This window comes from Mauremys reevesii, linkage group 22, assembly GCF_016161935.1.
Source record: "Mauremys reevesii isolate NIE-2019 linkage group 22, ASM1616193v1, whole genome shotgun sequence".
In the NCBI taxonomy this organism is placed as follows: Eukaryota; Metazoa; Chordata; order Testudines; family Geoemydidae; genus Mauremys; species Mauremys reevesii.
In genome coordinates, this window is record NC_052644.1 from 2,822,041 (window position 1) to 2,837,941 (window position 15,901).

Consider the following 15,901-nt stretch of genomic DNA (forward strand, 5'->3'; position numbering starts at 1 on the left):
CATGAACGTATTAAAGCTTGAATCTACCCAGAGTCCCGGGGTCGGGAAGGAAGAAAAATCCCCACAGCCCCCCAGGTGCTCACAGCATCTTGTCTCCTCGCAGAGGCTGTGGTGAGCAGCGGGCGGGTGGAGAAATCCCCCCACGAGCAGGAGATCAAGTTCTTTGCCAAGGTAAGTTTGTCCAGACTGGTCCGTCCCCCTGCAGTGGGGAGCGGGTACCTGAGCCATGGGGGTGTGGAGGGAGGGGTTTTGATCCTGGGGAAGGGGTATCTGAGCCGTGGGGGAGTCTTAAGTGCTGGAGGCTGGGATATTATTGCCTTTGTAACGCAGTTCAGGTTGTCCAGTGCATCTGTCCTTGGAGCTCCGGTGTTATCGGCACTAGCAGGCAGCGCAGGCTGCCCGGTGCATCTGTCCTTGGAGCTCCGGTGTTATCGGCACTAGCAGGCAGCGCGGGCTGCCCGGTGGGTCTGTCCTTGGAGCTCCGGTGTTATCGGCACTAGCAGGCAGCGCAGGCTGCCCGGTGGGTCTGTCCTTGGGGCTCCGGTGTTATCGGCACTAGCAGGCAGCGCAGGCTGCCCGGTGGGTCTGTCCTTGGAGCTCCGGTGCTATCGGCACTAGCAGGTAGCGCAGGCTGCCCGGTGGGTCTGTCCTTGGAGCTCCGGTGCTATCGGCACTAGCGGGTAGCGCAGGCTGCCCGGTGGGTCTGTCCTTGGAGCTCCGGTGCTATCGGCACTAGCAGGTAGCCCAGGCTGCCCGGTGGGTCTGTCCTTGGAGCTCCGGTGTTATCGGCACTAGCGGGTAGCGCAGGCTGCCCGGTGCATCTGTCCTTGGAGCTCCGGTGCTATCGGCACTAGCAGGCAGCGCAGGCTGCCCGGTGGGTCTGTCCTTGGAGCTCCGGTGCTATCGGCACTAGCAGGTAGCGCAGGCTGCCCGGTGGGTCTGTCCTTGGAGCTCCGGTGCTATCGGCACTAGCAGGTAGCGCAGGCTGCCCGGTGGGTCTGTCCTTGGAGCTCCGGTGTTATCGGCACTAGCAGGCAGCGCCGGCTGCCCGGGGGGTCTGTCCTGGAGCTCGGTGTTATCGGCACTAGCTGGTAGCGCAGGCTGCCCGGTGGGTCTGTCCTTGGAGCTCCGGTGTTATCGGCACTAGCAGGCAGCGCAGGCTGCCCGGTGGGTCTGTCCTTGGAGCTCCGGTGTTATCGGCACTAGCAGGCAGCGCAGGCTGCCCGGTGGGTCTGTCCTTGGAGCTCCGGTGTTATCGGCACTAGCGGGTAGCGCAGGCTGCCCGGTGCATCTGTCCTTGGAGCTCCGGTGTTATCGGCACTAGCTGGTAGCGCAGGCTGCCCGGTGGGTCTGTCCTTGGAGCTCCGGTGTTATCGGCACTAGCGGGTAGCGCAGGCTGCCCGGTGGGTCTGTCCTTGGAGCTCCGGTGCTATCGGCACTAGCAGGCAGCGCAGGCTGCCCGGTGGGTCTGTCCTTGGAGCTCCGGTGTTATCGGCACTAGCAGGCAGCTCAGGCTGCCCGGTGGGTCTGTCCTTGGAGCTCCGGTGTTATCGGCACTAGCTGGTAGCGCAGGCTGCCCGGTGGGTCTGTCCATGGAGCTCCAGTGCTATCGGCACTAGCTGGTAGCGCAGGCTGCCCGGTGCATCTGTCCATGGAGCTCCGGTGTTATCGGCACTAGCTGGTAGCGCAGGCTGCCCGGTGGGTCTGTCCTTGGAGCTCCGGTGTTATCGGCACTAGCGGGTAGCGCAGGCTGCCCGGTGGGTCTGTCCTTGGAGCTCCGGTGCTATCGGCACTAGCAGGCAGCGCAGGCTGCCCGGTGGGTCTGTCCTTGGAGCTCCGGTGTTATCGGCACTAGCAGGCAGCGCAGGCTGCCCGGTGGGTCTGTCCTTGGAGCTCCGGTGTTATCGGCACTAGCTGGTAGCGCAGGCTGCCCGGTGGGTCTGTCCATGGAGCTCCGGTGCTATCGGCACTAGCTGGTAGCGCAGGCTGCCCGGTGCATCTGTCCATGGAGCTCCGGTGTTATCGGCACTAGCTGGTAGCGCAGGCTGCCCGGTGGGTCTGTCCTTGGAGCTCCGGTGATATCGGCACTAGCGGGTAGCGCAGGCTGCCCGGTGCATCTGTCCATGGAGCTCCGGTGCTATCGGCACTAGCTGGTAGCACAGGCTGCCCGGTGCATCTGTCCATGGAGCTCCGGTGTTATCGGCACTAGCTGGTAGCGCAGGCTGCCCGGTGGGTCTGTCCTTGGAGCTCCGGTGTTATCGGCACTAGCGGGTAGCGCAGGCTGCCCGGTGCATCTGTCCATGGAGCTCCGGTGCTATCGGCACTAGCTGGTAGCGCAGGCTGCCCGGTGCATCTGTCCATGGAGCTCCGGTGTTATCGGCACTAGCTGGTAGCGCAGGCTGCCCGGTGCGTCTGTCCATGGAGCTCCGGTGTTATCGGCACTAGCAGGTAGTGGGGGAAAGGGAGCAAAGCCAGGCTGAGCTAACACCACTGTTACTCTGACTCCCCATCGTCCCCAGTCACCGTCCGTCTCCTGGGTGTGGTGCCCGGCTTGGGGTGTGGGGGCGGGTCTCTGTCCCAGGTCACTGTCTGTGCCATGTGGGGTGAGGTCACATTCTCTCCCTCTGGGGGCCCTGACATTCACGTGAAGGGGGTGGGCAGCGGTTCAGGGTGCTGCCAGCCCTCTCCACTGACCCACCTCCCCCCAGATCCTGCTGCCTCTCATCAACCAGTACTTCCACAACCACTGCCTCTACTTCCTGTCCACACCCGCCAAGGTGCTGGGCAGCGGGGGCCACGCCTCCAACAAGGAGAAGGAGATGATCACCAGGTGAGTGGGGAGTGAAGTGGGGGGGGCCTGGGCTGGTGGGGGGGGGGCATACCCAGGAGTCACCCTCAGTGCTGCCTGGCCCCAGGTGTGCGTTGGACCAGATGCCCCCATCCAGCCACGTGGCAGCCGGAGGCTTAAACCGCCCCCCACCCTCACCCGCATGGTGACTCAGAGCTCCAGGTGTGGGGCTTTGCTGGTGCCCCTCACTCCTGACCTGCAGCCCCTGCCATCCCACCCTGGGCTCCCCCCACCCCAGCTCTGCCAGTGCCCCTCACTCCCAACCTGCAGCCCCTGCCATCCCACCCTGGGCTCCCCCCACCCCAGCTCTGCCAGTGCCCCTCACTCCCAACCTGCAGCCCCTGCCATCCCACCCTGGGCTCCCTACCCCCAAGTGCTGTTAATGGGGGAGTGAGGAGAGCCCCATTGACCCTCCATCCTTCTCTGCCTCCTATCTCTGCCCTGTGTGCACTTGTCCTCTGCAGTGTCTCTCGCTTTCACTCTCTTTTCCTCTCTCCCACTCTCCCGTCAGCCTTTTCTGCAAGCTTGCGGCCCTGGTCAGGCACCGGGTCTCTCTGTTCGGTAAGCGCCCCTCGCCGTGGGGCTGGGCTCTCTGGGGGAGGGGGGGACACCTGGCCTTGCCCGTCGCCCGGCCTTGAGGGACGGGGTCTGGCCTGGGCTGAGCCAAACCCCAGAGGGAGCAGTTGTGACCCATCCCAGATGGCCCTGGGCTCATCGGAGGCTGTCCTGCCCCCCAGTCCCAACCCCTTTCTCCTCCCCCTTGTATCCCTGCCCCCCCACGCTGGGCCCAGGCTTGTAGCTTATCAGGTGTCTCTTGGACCCTCTGCCTGGCTCCCCCTGCCCCAGAGGCCTGGATCCCCCCTGCCCCAGTGGGTGCCTGAGCAGGCTCTCTCTCCCCAGGCACGGACGCTGCCGCCGTGGTGAATTGCCTGCACATCCTGGCTCGCTCCTTGGATGCCAGGTGAGCCCCTCGGGCTGGGTCCCCTCCCCTCTGGGGTGGGGGGTGGGGCAGGTTACACAGGGACCCCTCGCCCGGTGCGGAGATGCGTCCCCTCTGGGGTGGGGGGTGGGGCTAGTTACACAGGGACCCCTCGCCCGGTGGGGGGATGCGTCCCCTCTGGGGTGGGGCACGGGGCAGCTTACACAGGAACCCCTCGCCGGTACGGAGATGCGTCCCCTCTGGGGTGGGGCACGGGGCTAGTTACACAGGGCCCCCTCGCCCGGTGGGGGGATGCGTCCCCTCTGGGGTGGGGCGCAGAGCAGCTTACACAGGGACCCCTCGCCCGGTGGGGGGATGCGTCCCCTCTGGGGTGGGGCGTGGGGCAGGTTACACAGGGACCCCTCGCCGGCATGGATGTGCGTCCCCTCTGGGGTGGGGCATGGGGCTGGTTACACAGGGACCCCTCGCCCGGTGGGGGGATGCGTCCCCTCTGGAGTGGGGCATGGGGCAGGTTACACAGGGACCCCTCGCCGGCATGGATGTGCGTCCCCTCTGGGGTGGGGCGCAGAGCAGCTTACACAGGGACCCCTCGCCTGGTGGGGGGATGCATCCCCTCTGGGGTGGGGTGCGGGGCAGCTCACACAGGGACCCCTCGCCGGCACGGATGTGCGTCCCCTCTGGGGTGGGGCGCGGGGCAGGTTACACAGGGACCCCTCGCCCGATGGGGGGATGCGTCCCCTCTGGGGTGGGGCGCGGGGCAGCTTACACAGGGACCCCTCACCCGGTGGGGGGATGCGTCCCCTCTGGGGTGGGGCGCGGGGCAGCTTACACAGGGACCCCTTGCCCGGTGGGGGGATGCGTCCCCTCTGGGGTGGGGCATGTGGGGCAGCTTACACAGGGACCCCTCGCCGGCATGGATGTGTTCCCCCTCTGGGGTGGGGCGTGGGGCAGGTTGCACAGGGACCCCTCGCCCGGTGGGGAGATGCGTCCCCTCTGGGGTGGGGCGCGGGGCTAGTTACACAGGGACCCCTCGCTCGGTGGGGAGATGTGTCCCCTCTGGGGTGGGGTGCGGGGCTAGTTACTCAGGGACCCCTCGCCGGCGCGGAGATGCGTCCCCTCTGGGGTGGGGCGCGGGGCAGCTTACGCAGGGACCCCTCGCCCGGTGGGGGGATGCGTCCCCTCTGGGGTGGGGCATGGGGCAGCTTACGCAGGGACCCCTCGCTGGCACGGAGATGCGTCCCCTCTGGGGTGGGGCGTGGGGCAGCTTACGCAGGGACCCCTCGCCGGCGCGGAGATGCGTCCCCTCTGGGGTGGGGTGCGGGGAGGCTTACACAGGGACCCCTTGCTGGCACGGAGATGCGTCCCCTCTGGGGTGGGGCTGGTTTCACAGGGACCCCTCGCCCGGTGCGGAGATGCGTCCCCTCTGGGGTGGGGCGCGGGGCAGCTTACACAGGGACCCCTCGCCCGGTGGGGGGATGCGTCCCCTCTGGGGTGGGGCGCGGGGCAGCTTGCGCAGGGACCCCTCGCCGGCGCGGAGATGCGGCCCCTCTGGGGTGGGGCGCAGAGCAGCTTACGCAGGGACCCCTCGCCGGCGCGGAGATGCGTCCCCTCTGGGGTGGGGCGCGGGGCTGGTTTCACAGGGACCCCTCGCCCGGTGCGGGGATGCGTCCCCTCTGGGGTGGGGCGCGGGGCAGCTTACACAGGGACCCCTCGCCCGGTGGGGGGATGCGTCCCCTCTGGGGTGGGGCGCGGGGCAGCTTACACAGGAACCCCTCGCCCGGTGGGGGGATGCGTCCCCTCTGGGGTGGGGCGCGGGGCAGCTTACACAGGAACCCCTCGCCCGGTGGGGGGATGCGTCCCCTCTGGGGTGGGGCGCGGGGCAGCTTGCGCAGGGACCCCACGGCTGAGCCACTCTCGTGGCAGGACGGTGATGAAGTCCGGGCCGGAGATCGTCAAGGCCGGGCTGCGCTCGTTCTTCGAGAGCGCCTCGGAGGACATCGAGAAGATGGTGGAGAACCTCAAGCTGGGCAAGGTGTCGCAGTCCCGCACCCAGGTGAAGGGCGTGGCGCAGAACATCAACTACACCACGGTGGTGCTGCTGCCCGTGCTCACCTCCCTCTTCGAGCACATCGCCCAGCACCAGTTCGGGGACGACGTCATCCGTAAGGGGGGGCTGGGGCCTCGGGGTGGGGGTGCTAGTGGGCGCCAGGGGCAGAGGGGACTGGGGATTGGGGACGGGGGCACCGGGGAGAATTTGGAGGGGTGCCAGGGGTGCGGCCGGACCCCCATGGCCTGGTACCAAGTGGCAGCGCTCGGTGCCTCCCCACCCCACAGGGGGGCGCCCCAGCCGCAGGGCCGCCGTTTCCATGGTGAATCATCGCCAAGAGCCAGGCAATGCCCCCCTCTCTGATCTGCCCCCTCCCCACCCCCAGTGGACGACGTCCAGGTCTCCTGCTACCGGACCCTGTGTAGCATCTACTCCCTGGGCACCACCAGGAACCCCTACGTGGAGCGGTGAGTTGGGGGGCTGGGGCGGTGGCGGTGGGATCGGAGGGGAGGGCGCAGGGGCGATGGAGGCTGTGGAGGGGGGTCAGGAGGGTGCAGGGGCGATGGAGCGGGGGTGGGGTCGGAGGGGAGGGGCAGGGGCGATGGCGGCTGTGGGGGGGTCAGAGGGGAGGGCGCAGGGGCGATGGAGCCGGGGGTGGGGGTCAGAGCAGCGATGGAGCCGGGGTCGGAGGGGCGAGGGGCGATGGAGCCGGGGTGGGGTCAGAGCAGCGATGGAGCCGGGGGTCGGAGGAGGCGAGGCGATGGATTGGGGGTCGGAGGAGGCGCAGGGGCGATGGAGCAGGGGTGGGGTCAGAGCAGCGATGGAGCCGGGGTCGGAGGGGAGGCGAGGGGCGATGGAGCCGGGGTCGGAGGAGGCGCAGGGGCGATGGAGCCGGGGGTCGGAGGAGGCGCAGGGCGATGGAGCCGGGGTGGGGTCAGAGCAGCGATGGAGCCGGGGTCGGAGGAGGGTGCAGGGGCGATGGAGCCGGGGTGGGGTCAGAGCAGCGATGGAGCCGGGGTCAGAGGGGAGGCGAGGGGCGATGGAGCAGGGGTGGGGTCAGAGCAGCGATGGAGCCGGGGTCGGAGGGGAGGCGCAGGGGCGATGGAGCCGGGGTCGGAGGGGAGGCGAGGGGCGATGGAGCCGGGGGGGTCGGAGGGGAGGCGAGGGGCGATGGAGCGGGGTGGAGGTCAGAGCAGCGATTGAGCCGGGGTCGGAGGAGGCGAGGGGCGATGGATTGGGGGCGGAGGAGGCGAGGGGCGATGGAGCCGGGGTGGGGTCAGAGCAGCGATGGAGCCGGGGTCGGAGGAGGCGAGGCGGGCGATGGATTGGGGTCGGAGGGGAGGCGAGGGGCGATGGAGCGGGGTGGGGTCAGAGCAGTGATGGAGCCGGGGTCAGAGGAGGGCGAGGGGCGATGGAGCAGGGGTGGGGTCAGAGCAGCGATGGAGCCGGGGTCGGAGGAGGTGCAGGGCGATGGAGCCGGGGTGGGGTCAGAGCAGCGATGGAGCCGGGGCGTCAGAGGGGAGGCGAGGGGCGATGGAGCAGGGGTGGGGTCAGAGCAGCGATGGAGCCGGGGGGGTCGGAGGGGAGGGCGCAGGGGCGATGGAGCCGGGTCGGAGGGGAGGGCGCAGGGGCGATGGAGCCGGGGTGTCGGAGGAGGCGCAGGGGCGATGGAGCGGGGTGGGGTCAGAGCAGCGATGGAGCCGGGGTCGGAGGGGAGGCGAGGGGCGATGGAGCCGGGGTGGGGTCAGAGCAGCGATGGAGCCGGGGTCGGAGGGGAGGCGAGGGGCGATGGAGCCGGGGTGGGGTCAGAGCAGCGATGGGCCGGGGGTCGGAGGGGAGGGCGCAGGGGCGATGGAGCCGGGGGTGGGGGTCAGAGCAGCGATGGAGCCGGGGGGGGTCGGAGGGGAGGGCGCAGGGGCGATGGAGCGGGGGGTGGGGGTCAGAGCAGCGATGGAGCCGGGGTCGGAGGAGGCGCAGGGGCGATGGAGCCGGGTGGGGTCAGAGCAGCGATGGAGCCGGGGGTCGGAGGGGAGGGAGGCGCAGGGGCGTGGAGCCGGGGTGGGGTCAGAGCAGCGATGGAGCCGGGGGTCGGAGGAGGCGCAGGGGCGATGGAGCCGGGGTGGGGTCAGAGCAGCGATGGAGCCGGGAGTCGGAGGGAGGGCGATGGAGCGGGGGGTGGGGGTCAGAGCAGCGATGGAGCCGGGGGGGTCGGAGGGGAGGGCGATGGATCGGCGGGTGGGGGGTGTGACGGAGCCGGGCCGGGGACGAGTGTCCAGCTGAGGGGTCTCGGATTCGCCCCAGGCAGCGCCCGCCCTGGGTGAGTGCCTGGCCCGGCTGGCAGCTGCGATGCCCGTGGCCTTCCTGGAGCCGCACCTGAACATGCACAACCCCTGCTCCGTCTACACCACCAAGTCGCCGCGGGAGCGCGCCAGTGAGTGCCCCCCCACGCCCCGTCGCCCCCCCCGTGCCCTGTCAGCCCCACCCCCACCCCCACCGTGGCCCCCCCGCGCCCCTTTGCCCCCCCCCAGACACAGGGGTGGCCCCCACAGTGTCTGCAGTTCGAGGCTTCTCCTTGGGAAGGGCCCAGAGGCCAAGGGGCCCCCCACTCTGTGCCTCCACCCCCCCGTGGGGATGTCGCTGGGTCTCAGGAATCCCAGGGGACCCCCTCCCCCACAGGGGTTCCCCTGTCACTCCGCCCGCCCCACGGGATCCCCGGGTAACGCTCCCGCCCCCCGCAGTCCTGGGGCTGCCCAGCTGCGTGGAGGAGATGTGCCCCGACATCCCGGAGCTGGAGCGGCTCATGAAAGAGATCAGCGGGCTGGCCGAGTCGGGCGCCCGCTACACCGAGATGCCGCACGTCATCGAGGTCACGCTGCCCATGCTCTGCAACTACCTGCCCCGCTGGTGGGAGCGGGGCCCCGAGACCCTCCCCCAGGGGCCCTGGTGCACCCAGGTGACCTCCGAGCACCTCAACACCCTGCTGGGGAACATCCTGCGCATCATCGTCAACAACCTGGGCATTGACGAGGCCTCCTGGATGAAGAGGCTGGCAGGTACCGGGGGAGGGGCAGGGGCTGGGGGGGGCACCAGCTCGGACCCAGGGGACTGGCTGGCTCAGGGGGGCGAGGAATGGGACACGGGACCTTTCCCCTCTAGGGGGCACCAGCCCTGACCCAGCCCCATGGCAGGGACTGGCTGGATCAAGGGGGTGGGGAATGGGACACGGGCCCTTTCCCCTGGGGGGCGCCGGCTCTGATCCGGGGGCGGGGGGCAAGGAATGAGGTGCAGGGCCACTGGGGCGCCGGCTCTGATCCGGGGGCGGGGGGCAAGGAATGAGGTGCAGGGCCATGTGGGGGGCTGACTGGCTTGGGTGGGGGGCGGTGAATGGCCCACGAGGCTCCAATCCGGCCCCAGGGCGGGGGCTGGCTGGCTCAGGGGGGCAGGGAATGGGACACGGGCCCTTTCCCCTGGGGGGCACCGGCTCTGATCCGGGGGCGGGGGGCAAGGAATGAGGTGCAGGGCCATGTGGGGGGCTGACTGGCTCGGGTGGGGGGCGGTGAATGGCCCACGAGGCTCCAATCCGGCCCCAGGGCGGGGGCTGGCTGGCTCAGGGGGGCAGGGAATGGGGCGCAGCCCCAGGGGGAAACCAGCTGGCTGGCTCACCCCCGACCGGCGTCCCACCCAGTCTTCGCCCAGCCCATCGTGAGCAAGGCGCGGCCCGAGCTGCTGCGCTCGCATTTCATCCCCACCATGGAGAAGCTGAAGAAGCGCTCGGGGAAGGTGGTGTCCGAGGAGGAGCAGCTGCGGCTGGAGGCCAAGACCGAGTCGGAGGACGCGGAGCTGCTGATCCGGGACGAGTTCTCGGTGCTCTGCCGGGACCTGTACGCCCTCTACCCGCTGCTCATCCGCTACGTGGACAACAACAGGTGGGCGGGGCCTGGGCGGGAAAGCCACGGCAGGGGGCGGGGCCTGGCCTGGGAGAGCCACGGTAGGGGGTGGGGCCTGCTGCATGTGCCACAGGAAGGGGCGGGGCCCGGCCAGGGGGAGCCACGCCCCCTCAGAACTCCAGCAGCTCCAGCCTTGGGTAGCAGGGTCCCTGGTTCAAATCCTGCCGGAGCTCGGAACGCACCCCCTCCCCCGCCCTGGCACAGGGGGCCCTGTCAGTGCCAGGCGGAGGTCGGGCATCAGCTGATGGTGCCCTGTGTGTCTCCAGGGCCAAGTGGCTGATGGAGCCCAACTCGGACGCCGAGGAGCTGTTCCGCATGGTGGGCGAGGTGTTCATCTACTGGTCCAAGTCGCATGTAAGTGGGGGCAGGTGGGAGGTGCCAGGAGTCAGCTGCAGGGACGGGCGGGGAAGTGCTGGGGGCGCCGGGCTGCCGGGAGCGGGGCGGGGGCTCGGCGGGGGGCGCCGGGCTGCCGGCAGCGGGGCGGGGCTCGCGCGGGGCGGGGCTCGGCGGGGCGCCGGGCTGCTGGGAGCGGGGTGGGGGGCGCCGGGCTGCTGGGAGCGGGCGGGGGCTCGGCGGGGCGGAGCGGGCGGGGTGCTGGGCTGCCAGGAGCGGGCGGGGCTCAGCGGGGGCGCCGGGCTGCCGGGAGCGGTGGGGCGGCGGGGCTGCGGGAGCGGGGCGGGGCTCAGCGGGGCGCCGGGCTGCCGGGAGCGGGGCGGGGGCTCGGCGGGGGGCGCCGGGCTGCCGGGAGCGGGCGGGGCTCGCGAGGCTCGGGCGGGGCGCCGGGCTGCCAGGAGCGGGGCGGGAGCTCAGCGGGGGCTGCCGAGCGGGCGGGGCTCGGCGGGGGCTGCCGGGAGCGGGGCGGGGCTGCCGGGAGCGGGGCGGGGGCTCGGCAGTGGATGCTGGGCTCCGGGAGGACAACTCTGTCCCTTTCCCCCAGAATTTCAAGCGGGAGGAGCAGAACTTCGTGGTGCAGAACGAAATTAACAACATGTCCTTCCTGACGGCCGACAGCAAAAGCAAAATGTCCAAGGTGAGGCCCCGTGGGGCGCAGGGGAGCCCTGCCCAGGGCCTGTGGGGCAGGGCAATCGCGGGGGATTCACGCCGGCAAGGCCACCTGGACGCTGCCCGACCCGGCTCCCCCGCAGCCCCTGCTCCAGACGTGCAAACGCTCGTGTGACTCCGGGCGCCGATGTTCGGTGCCAAATCCCATCCCGAGGGCTCTCGGGTCCGGCTGGGTGGGCGGGGGGGCAACCCTGCTGTATGGTCATCTGCACGCTGGTTCCCCAGGGGGCCCAGAGCTCACAGCGCCGGCGGAGAAGGGGGCCGAGGGGCGCAGATTCTCCCTGTGTGTGGGGCTGGCGGGGGGCTTCCTAGTGACTCCGTGATCCACTGTGATGGGTGCTGGGGGGTGGTCCCATGAGTCCCCTGATCCAGTCTACAGGGTGTTGTCCTGCCACCACCGATCTAACCACCGGGGGCGCCATTCTGCCATCCTCCCCCCACGTAACCGCTGTCTTCTATCTGTGCTGGGGGCACCGTGCCCTGGGCGGCCCCGCTCTCATCCCGGGCGTGCGCTGCAGCCGCCATGGGGGCTCGTGGCCCGTCTAACGTGTCTCTTCTGTCTTGTCTCCCCATCTCTCCTGGCCCGGTTCCTTTAGTCTGGAGAAGGCCAGGTAGCGTCTCACTTCTCTTCGGCCGCACAGAGACCGCATGGCGCCTTGTGTCTGTGTCTGATCTGCCAGCCCCTCGCCCGCCCCCGCCCAGTGGTGGGGTCCTCCCAGCTCCCCGTGTGCCCACGGTACCCTGCGTCGCACGTCCCAGCAGCCGGGGGCTGGGCGAGCTATAGTGCCCGCTGCACCCGGCCCACGGGCTCTGTAGGCACCCGGCCCGTCAGCTATCAGCACACCCAGCCCACCGGTCCCTGGGGTACTTGGCTCGCAGCCGTGCAGTAGTCCTGGTGATGCAGCCCCGCGCCATCTTCCGTCTGCCAGGGCTTTTCACCGGCGACGTGGGGCCCAGCACGGGGGATTTCTGCCCCCCCCCCGGCATTTTCTCTTGGCCCCGAGCTGTCTCTCAGCCCCGAAGCCGCATGCGCCAGGCCAGCTGTCTCTGGCTCCTGATCCGAACCGGTTTGGTTCCTCTGGGCTCTCGCTCTGCAAAGCTGGGGAGTGGGGGGCAGGGAGGGTTCTGCCACACACACACCCCCACCCCCGGATCACGGATCTCATAATCACCCCTCGTGACATCCCAGCCGGAGGGGAGGGGAGGAGGCGGGGCACAGGGATGTCGCAGGCAGATTATGCTGCCCTGCCTGCCTGCCGGATTGCGTGTGCTGTGGGGTGGGGTGCAGCTGTTGGGGTGCAGGGGAGCTGTCTGCGCCGTCCCCTCCCTGGTTTGTGCCCCCTCCAGGGGTCTGGCTCCCCCCTCTCTAAGCTTGGCAGGGGCCGCCCAGGAAGAGCTGTGGTGTCCCTGGGGGGGTGTCTCCACCCCCTGCCCAGAGTACCCCCGAGCAGCCCGTGACAGCTCCCTCGGACCCTGTGTTTCCCGGCGGCTTGCTGGGTCCACTGCCTCCCGCTGAGGTGACCCTGGGCTCCCGCGGCCTGAGCTCACCATCCGTTCCCAGGTGAATTCGGGGAGCCCTGAGCCTCCCGCTGTACCAGAGTAGGGGGTGACACGGCCCTCCCCTCACATAGAGGGGCTGGGCCAGGCGGCTGGTTCAGAACTGGAGATTCCTGAATTGTCAGCATCCGTGACTGAGCGATCGTGTCCCCTGGCGGGGGGGGCCCTCCAGCTGAGCTATGCTAGTCCCTGAGGGTGCCCCCCCGAACCCTCCATCTTTGCCCTTTCACCCTTTTCAAGTGGCCGTGCGCCTCCCCTCCCCCCACGGAGGTGGGAAGCCCCGCCCCCCTTGGGAAGCCCCACCCCTCTAGCTTGGTGGGGGTGTGGCTAGCCAGGTACCCCTCTTAGGGCGGGAGGGGCACTGCTGTGGCCGGACGCTTCTGCCTTGGCATGTTGGCTGGAGGCAGAGGACCAGGGGGGTTGGGGGGTTGCTGCCAGGGCCCCACCCTGACACACACACCCCGGACCCCCCAGGCGGGCAGCTCAGAGCAGGAGCGGACCAAGAAGAAGCGGCGGGGGGATCGCTACTCCGTGCAGACCTCGCTCATCGTGGCCACGCTGAAGAAGATGCTGCCCATCGGCCTCAACATGTGCTCGCCCACCGACCAGGAGCTCATCACCCTGGCCAAGGGCCGCTACGCCCTGGTGAGCCGGGGGGGAGCAGGGGGAGGAGCCAGGGAGAGCAGGGGGAGGAGCCAGGGAGAGAAGGGGTGGAGCCACAGAGAGAAGGGGTGGAGCCAAGGAGAGTGGGGGAGGAGCCGGGGAGAGCAGGGGGAGGAGCCAAGGAGAGAAGGGGTGGAGCCACAGAGAGAAGGGGAGGCGCCAAGGAGAGCAGGGGAGGAGCCAGGGTGAGCAGGGGGAGGAGCCAAGGAGAGAAGGGGTGGAGCCACGGAGAATGGGGGAGGAGCCGGGTTGAGCAGGGGGAGGAGCCACAGAGATAAGGGGTGGAGCCAAGGAGAGTGGGGGAGGAGCCACAGAGATAAGGGGTGGAGCCACGGAGTGTGGGGGAGGGGCCAGGGAGAGCAGGGGGAGGAGCCAGGGAGAGTGGGGGAGGGGCTGGGGGAGGAGCCAGCGGTGGAACCAGGGGGGCTGTTGTCCTTGGGGGTGCAGTGAGTTGGGGGGGGTTCTGGCGGGGGGCTGAGCTGGAGGGGTGTTGATGAACTGCTGGGGTGGGAGTGGCTTCTCACCCTGGGTGACGAACTCTGCACCCCCCCCCCCCCCCAGAAAGACACCGACGAGGAGGTGCGGGATGTTCTCAACAACAACCTGCACCTGCAGGGCAAGGTGAGTGTCCCCCCCAGGCCGGCACCCCCTCCCCGCCCGGGCAGCGCGGGCCAGCCCCCATTTCCCCTCCCCTGGGTGCCACGGACCAGACCCCTTTTCCTCTCCGGTGCCATGGGCTGGCCCCACCTTCTCCCCTCTCTGGGTGCCACAGGCCAGCCGCTCCCTCCCCCTGGGTGCTACGGGCCAGTCCCTCCCTCCCCCCTGGGTGCTACGGGCCCTCTCCCATTGTGCTCCCCCAGTGCCATGCCCTAGCCCAGGACACCCGGGCTCCGGCCTGCCCCCTCTTGCCCCATGGACCGATGTACGTCTCCCCCTCCGGCCCCGAGGTGCCGTGTCTGACAGCCCCTCCCCCCGGCAGTGCGAGAACCCCGCGTCCATGCGCTGGCAGATGGCCCTGTACCGCGAGATGTCGGGCAAGGCCGAGGACGCCAACCGGCCCGAGAAGATCGTGCGGCGGGTGCAGGAGGTGTCGGCTGTGCTCTTCCACCTGGAGCAGGTGAGGGGCTGCAGGGCGGGGGGCATAGCGCGGGGGAGGGGCTGTGCAGCGGGGGAGGGGCTGTGCGGCGGGGGAGGGGCTGCAGGGCGGGGGGCATAGCGCAGGGGAGGGGCTGTGCAGCGGGGGAGGGGCTGCAGGGGGGGGCGGGGTGGGGACATAGCGCGGGAGGGCTGTGCAGTGGGGAGGGGCTGCTGGGCTGGGGGCATAGCACGGGGGAGGGGCTGTGCGGTGGGGAGGGCTGCAGGGCAGTGGGCATAGCGCAGGGAGGGGCTGTGCAGTGGGGAGGGCTGGGCATAGCGTGGGGAGGGGCTGCAGGGCGGGGGCATAGCGTGGGAGGAGCTGTGCAGTGGGGAGGGGCTGCAGGGCGGGGGCATAGCATGGGGAGGGGCTGTGTGTCGGGAGGGCTGCAGGTCGGTGGGCATAGTGCGGGAGGGGCTGCAGGCGGGGGCATAGCACGAGGAGGGGCTGTGGGGCGCTGCGGGGCAGGAGGGCTGTGCGGGGCCCGCGGCTCTAACCTCCCCCCCGGGGCCCCGCCGACCGAGCACCCCAACAAGGCGAAGAAGGCCGTGTGGCGCAAGCTGCTGTCCAAGCAGCGCCGTCGCGCCGTGGTCGCCTGCTTCCGCATGACGCCGCTGTACAACATGCCCAGGTCAGCACCGGATCCGGCCCCGCCAACCTCCCCCCCTGGCCCCGCAACCTCCCCCCCGGCCAGGGGATCCGGGCCCCCCAACTTTCCCCTGCTGGGGGAGCCACAGCCCTGCCGTGAGCCACAGCCCCCATTGTATGGGCTCGAGCTTCCTGTACAACCCACCCCCGATCCACAGTGTCCCCGCCCCTGCCCCTACCCCTACCCCTACCCCTGCCCTGCAGGATCCATGCCCTCCCCAGAACGGCTCCAGGTGGGACGCTGGCTGCTCAGTGGGTGCAGCCGGGGGAGGGGGGTGTCTGGGTCAATCCCTGCCCCCCAGCTCCTGCCAGGCCTCTGATCTGCCCCTTCCCCCAGGCACCGGGCCTGTAACATGTTCCTGGAGAGCTACAAGCTGGCCTGGATCGTCACGGAGGAGCACGCCTTCGAGGACAGGATGATCGACGACCTGGCCGTGAGCCAGGGGCACTGGGGGAGGCAGGGACTCAGGGGAGGTCTGAGCTTTCCATATCCCACAGCCGGGACGCCTGGGTCCCGTCCCTGCCCAGGTCCCAGGTCACCTGGGTCCCGTCCTTTCCTGGGTCCCAGGACGCCTGGGTCCCGTCCCTGCCCAGGCCCCATCCACACCCAGGCACCGGTTTCCAGTCCCTCCTGCTCCCTGCTCTCTCACCATCGGCCCGGAGGCTTGGGGGCAGCAGGACGTCAGCGGTGGGGGGGCCGTGGGGGAGGGAGTGACGGAGGAAAGGCTGGAAGTGGGGCTGGGGCAGGCCCCTGGGCCTATGGGCTGGGTGTGGGAAAAGCCGGGTGCACCAGGCTCTCTCTGGCGGGGACGCGTGGGGCCCCCAGCGGGTTCACAGCTGCTGACTCTCCGCTGTCCTGCGGGGGGAGTAGAAACCGGGCGAGGAGGAGGAGGAGGAGGAAGAGCAGATGGAGAAGAATCCCGACCCCCTGCACCAGCTCATCCTGCACTTCAGCCGCACGGCGCTGACGGAGAAGAGGTGGGCGCTGGGGGCGGGGGCAGCATCCACATCTAGCCACCCAACCTGGGGAGTGAATCACCTGCTGGGCCCCAGA

General features: G+C 70.0%; 1 protein-coding gene across 1 annotated transcript in view; it reads left to right on the forward strand.

Moving 5' to 3' along the window:
• The window catches only part of RYR1 (ryanodine receptor 1), a 109,006-nt gene that overhangs the window by 59,873 nt on the left and 33,232 nt on the right, over positions 1 to 15,901 (forward strand). Inside the window, 18 exon segments of the mRNA XM_039509927.1 lie at positions 104 to 171; positions 2,709 to 2,830; positions 3,360 to 3,409; positions 3,749 to 3,809; positions 5,712 to 5,950; positions 6,221 to 6,306; positions 8,137 to 8,266; positions 8,574 to 8,888; positions 9,521 to 9,761; positions 10,049 to 10,136; positions 10,720 to 10,812; positions 11,441 to 11,455; positions 12,876 to 13,046; positions 13,626 to 13,685; positions 14,044 to 14,180; positions 14,717 to 14,830; positions 15,185 to 15,281; positions 15,719 to 15,825. Of these exon segments, the coding sequence (XP_039365861.1) occupies positions 104 to 171; positions 2,709 to 2,830; positions 3,360 to 3,409; positions 3,749 to 3,809; positions 5,712 to 5,950; positions 6,221 to 6,306; positions 8,137 to 8,266; positions 8,574 to 8,888; positions 9,521 to 9,761; positions 10,049 to 10,136; positions 10,720 to 10,812; positions 11,441 to 11,455; positions 12,876 to 13,046; positions 13,626 to 13,685; positions 14,044 to 14,180; positions 14,717 to 14,830; positions 15,185 to 15,281; positions 15,719 to 15,825 (2,194 nt within the window).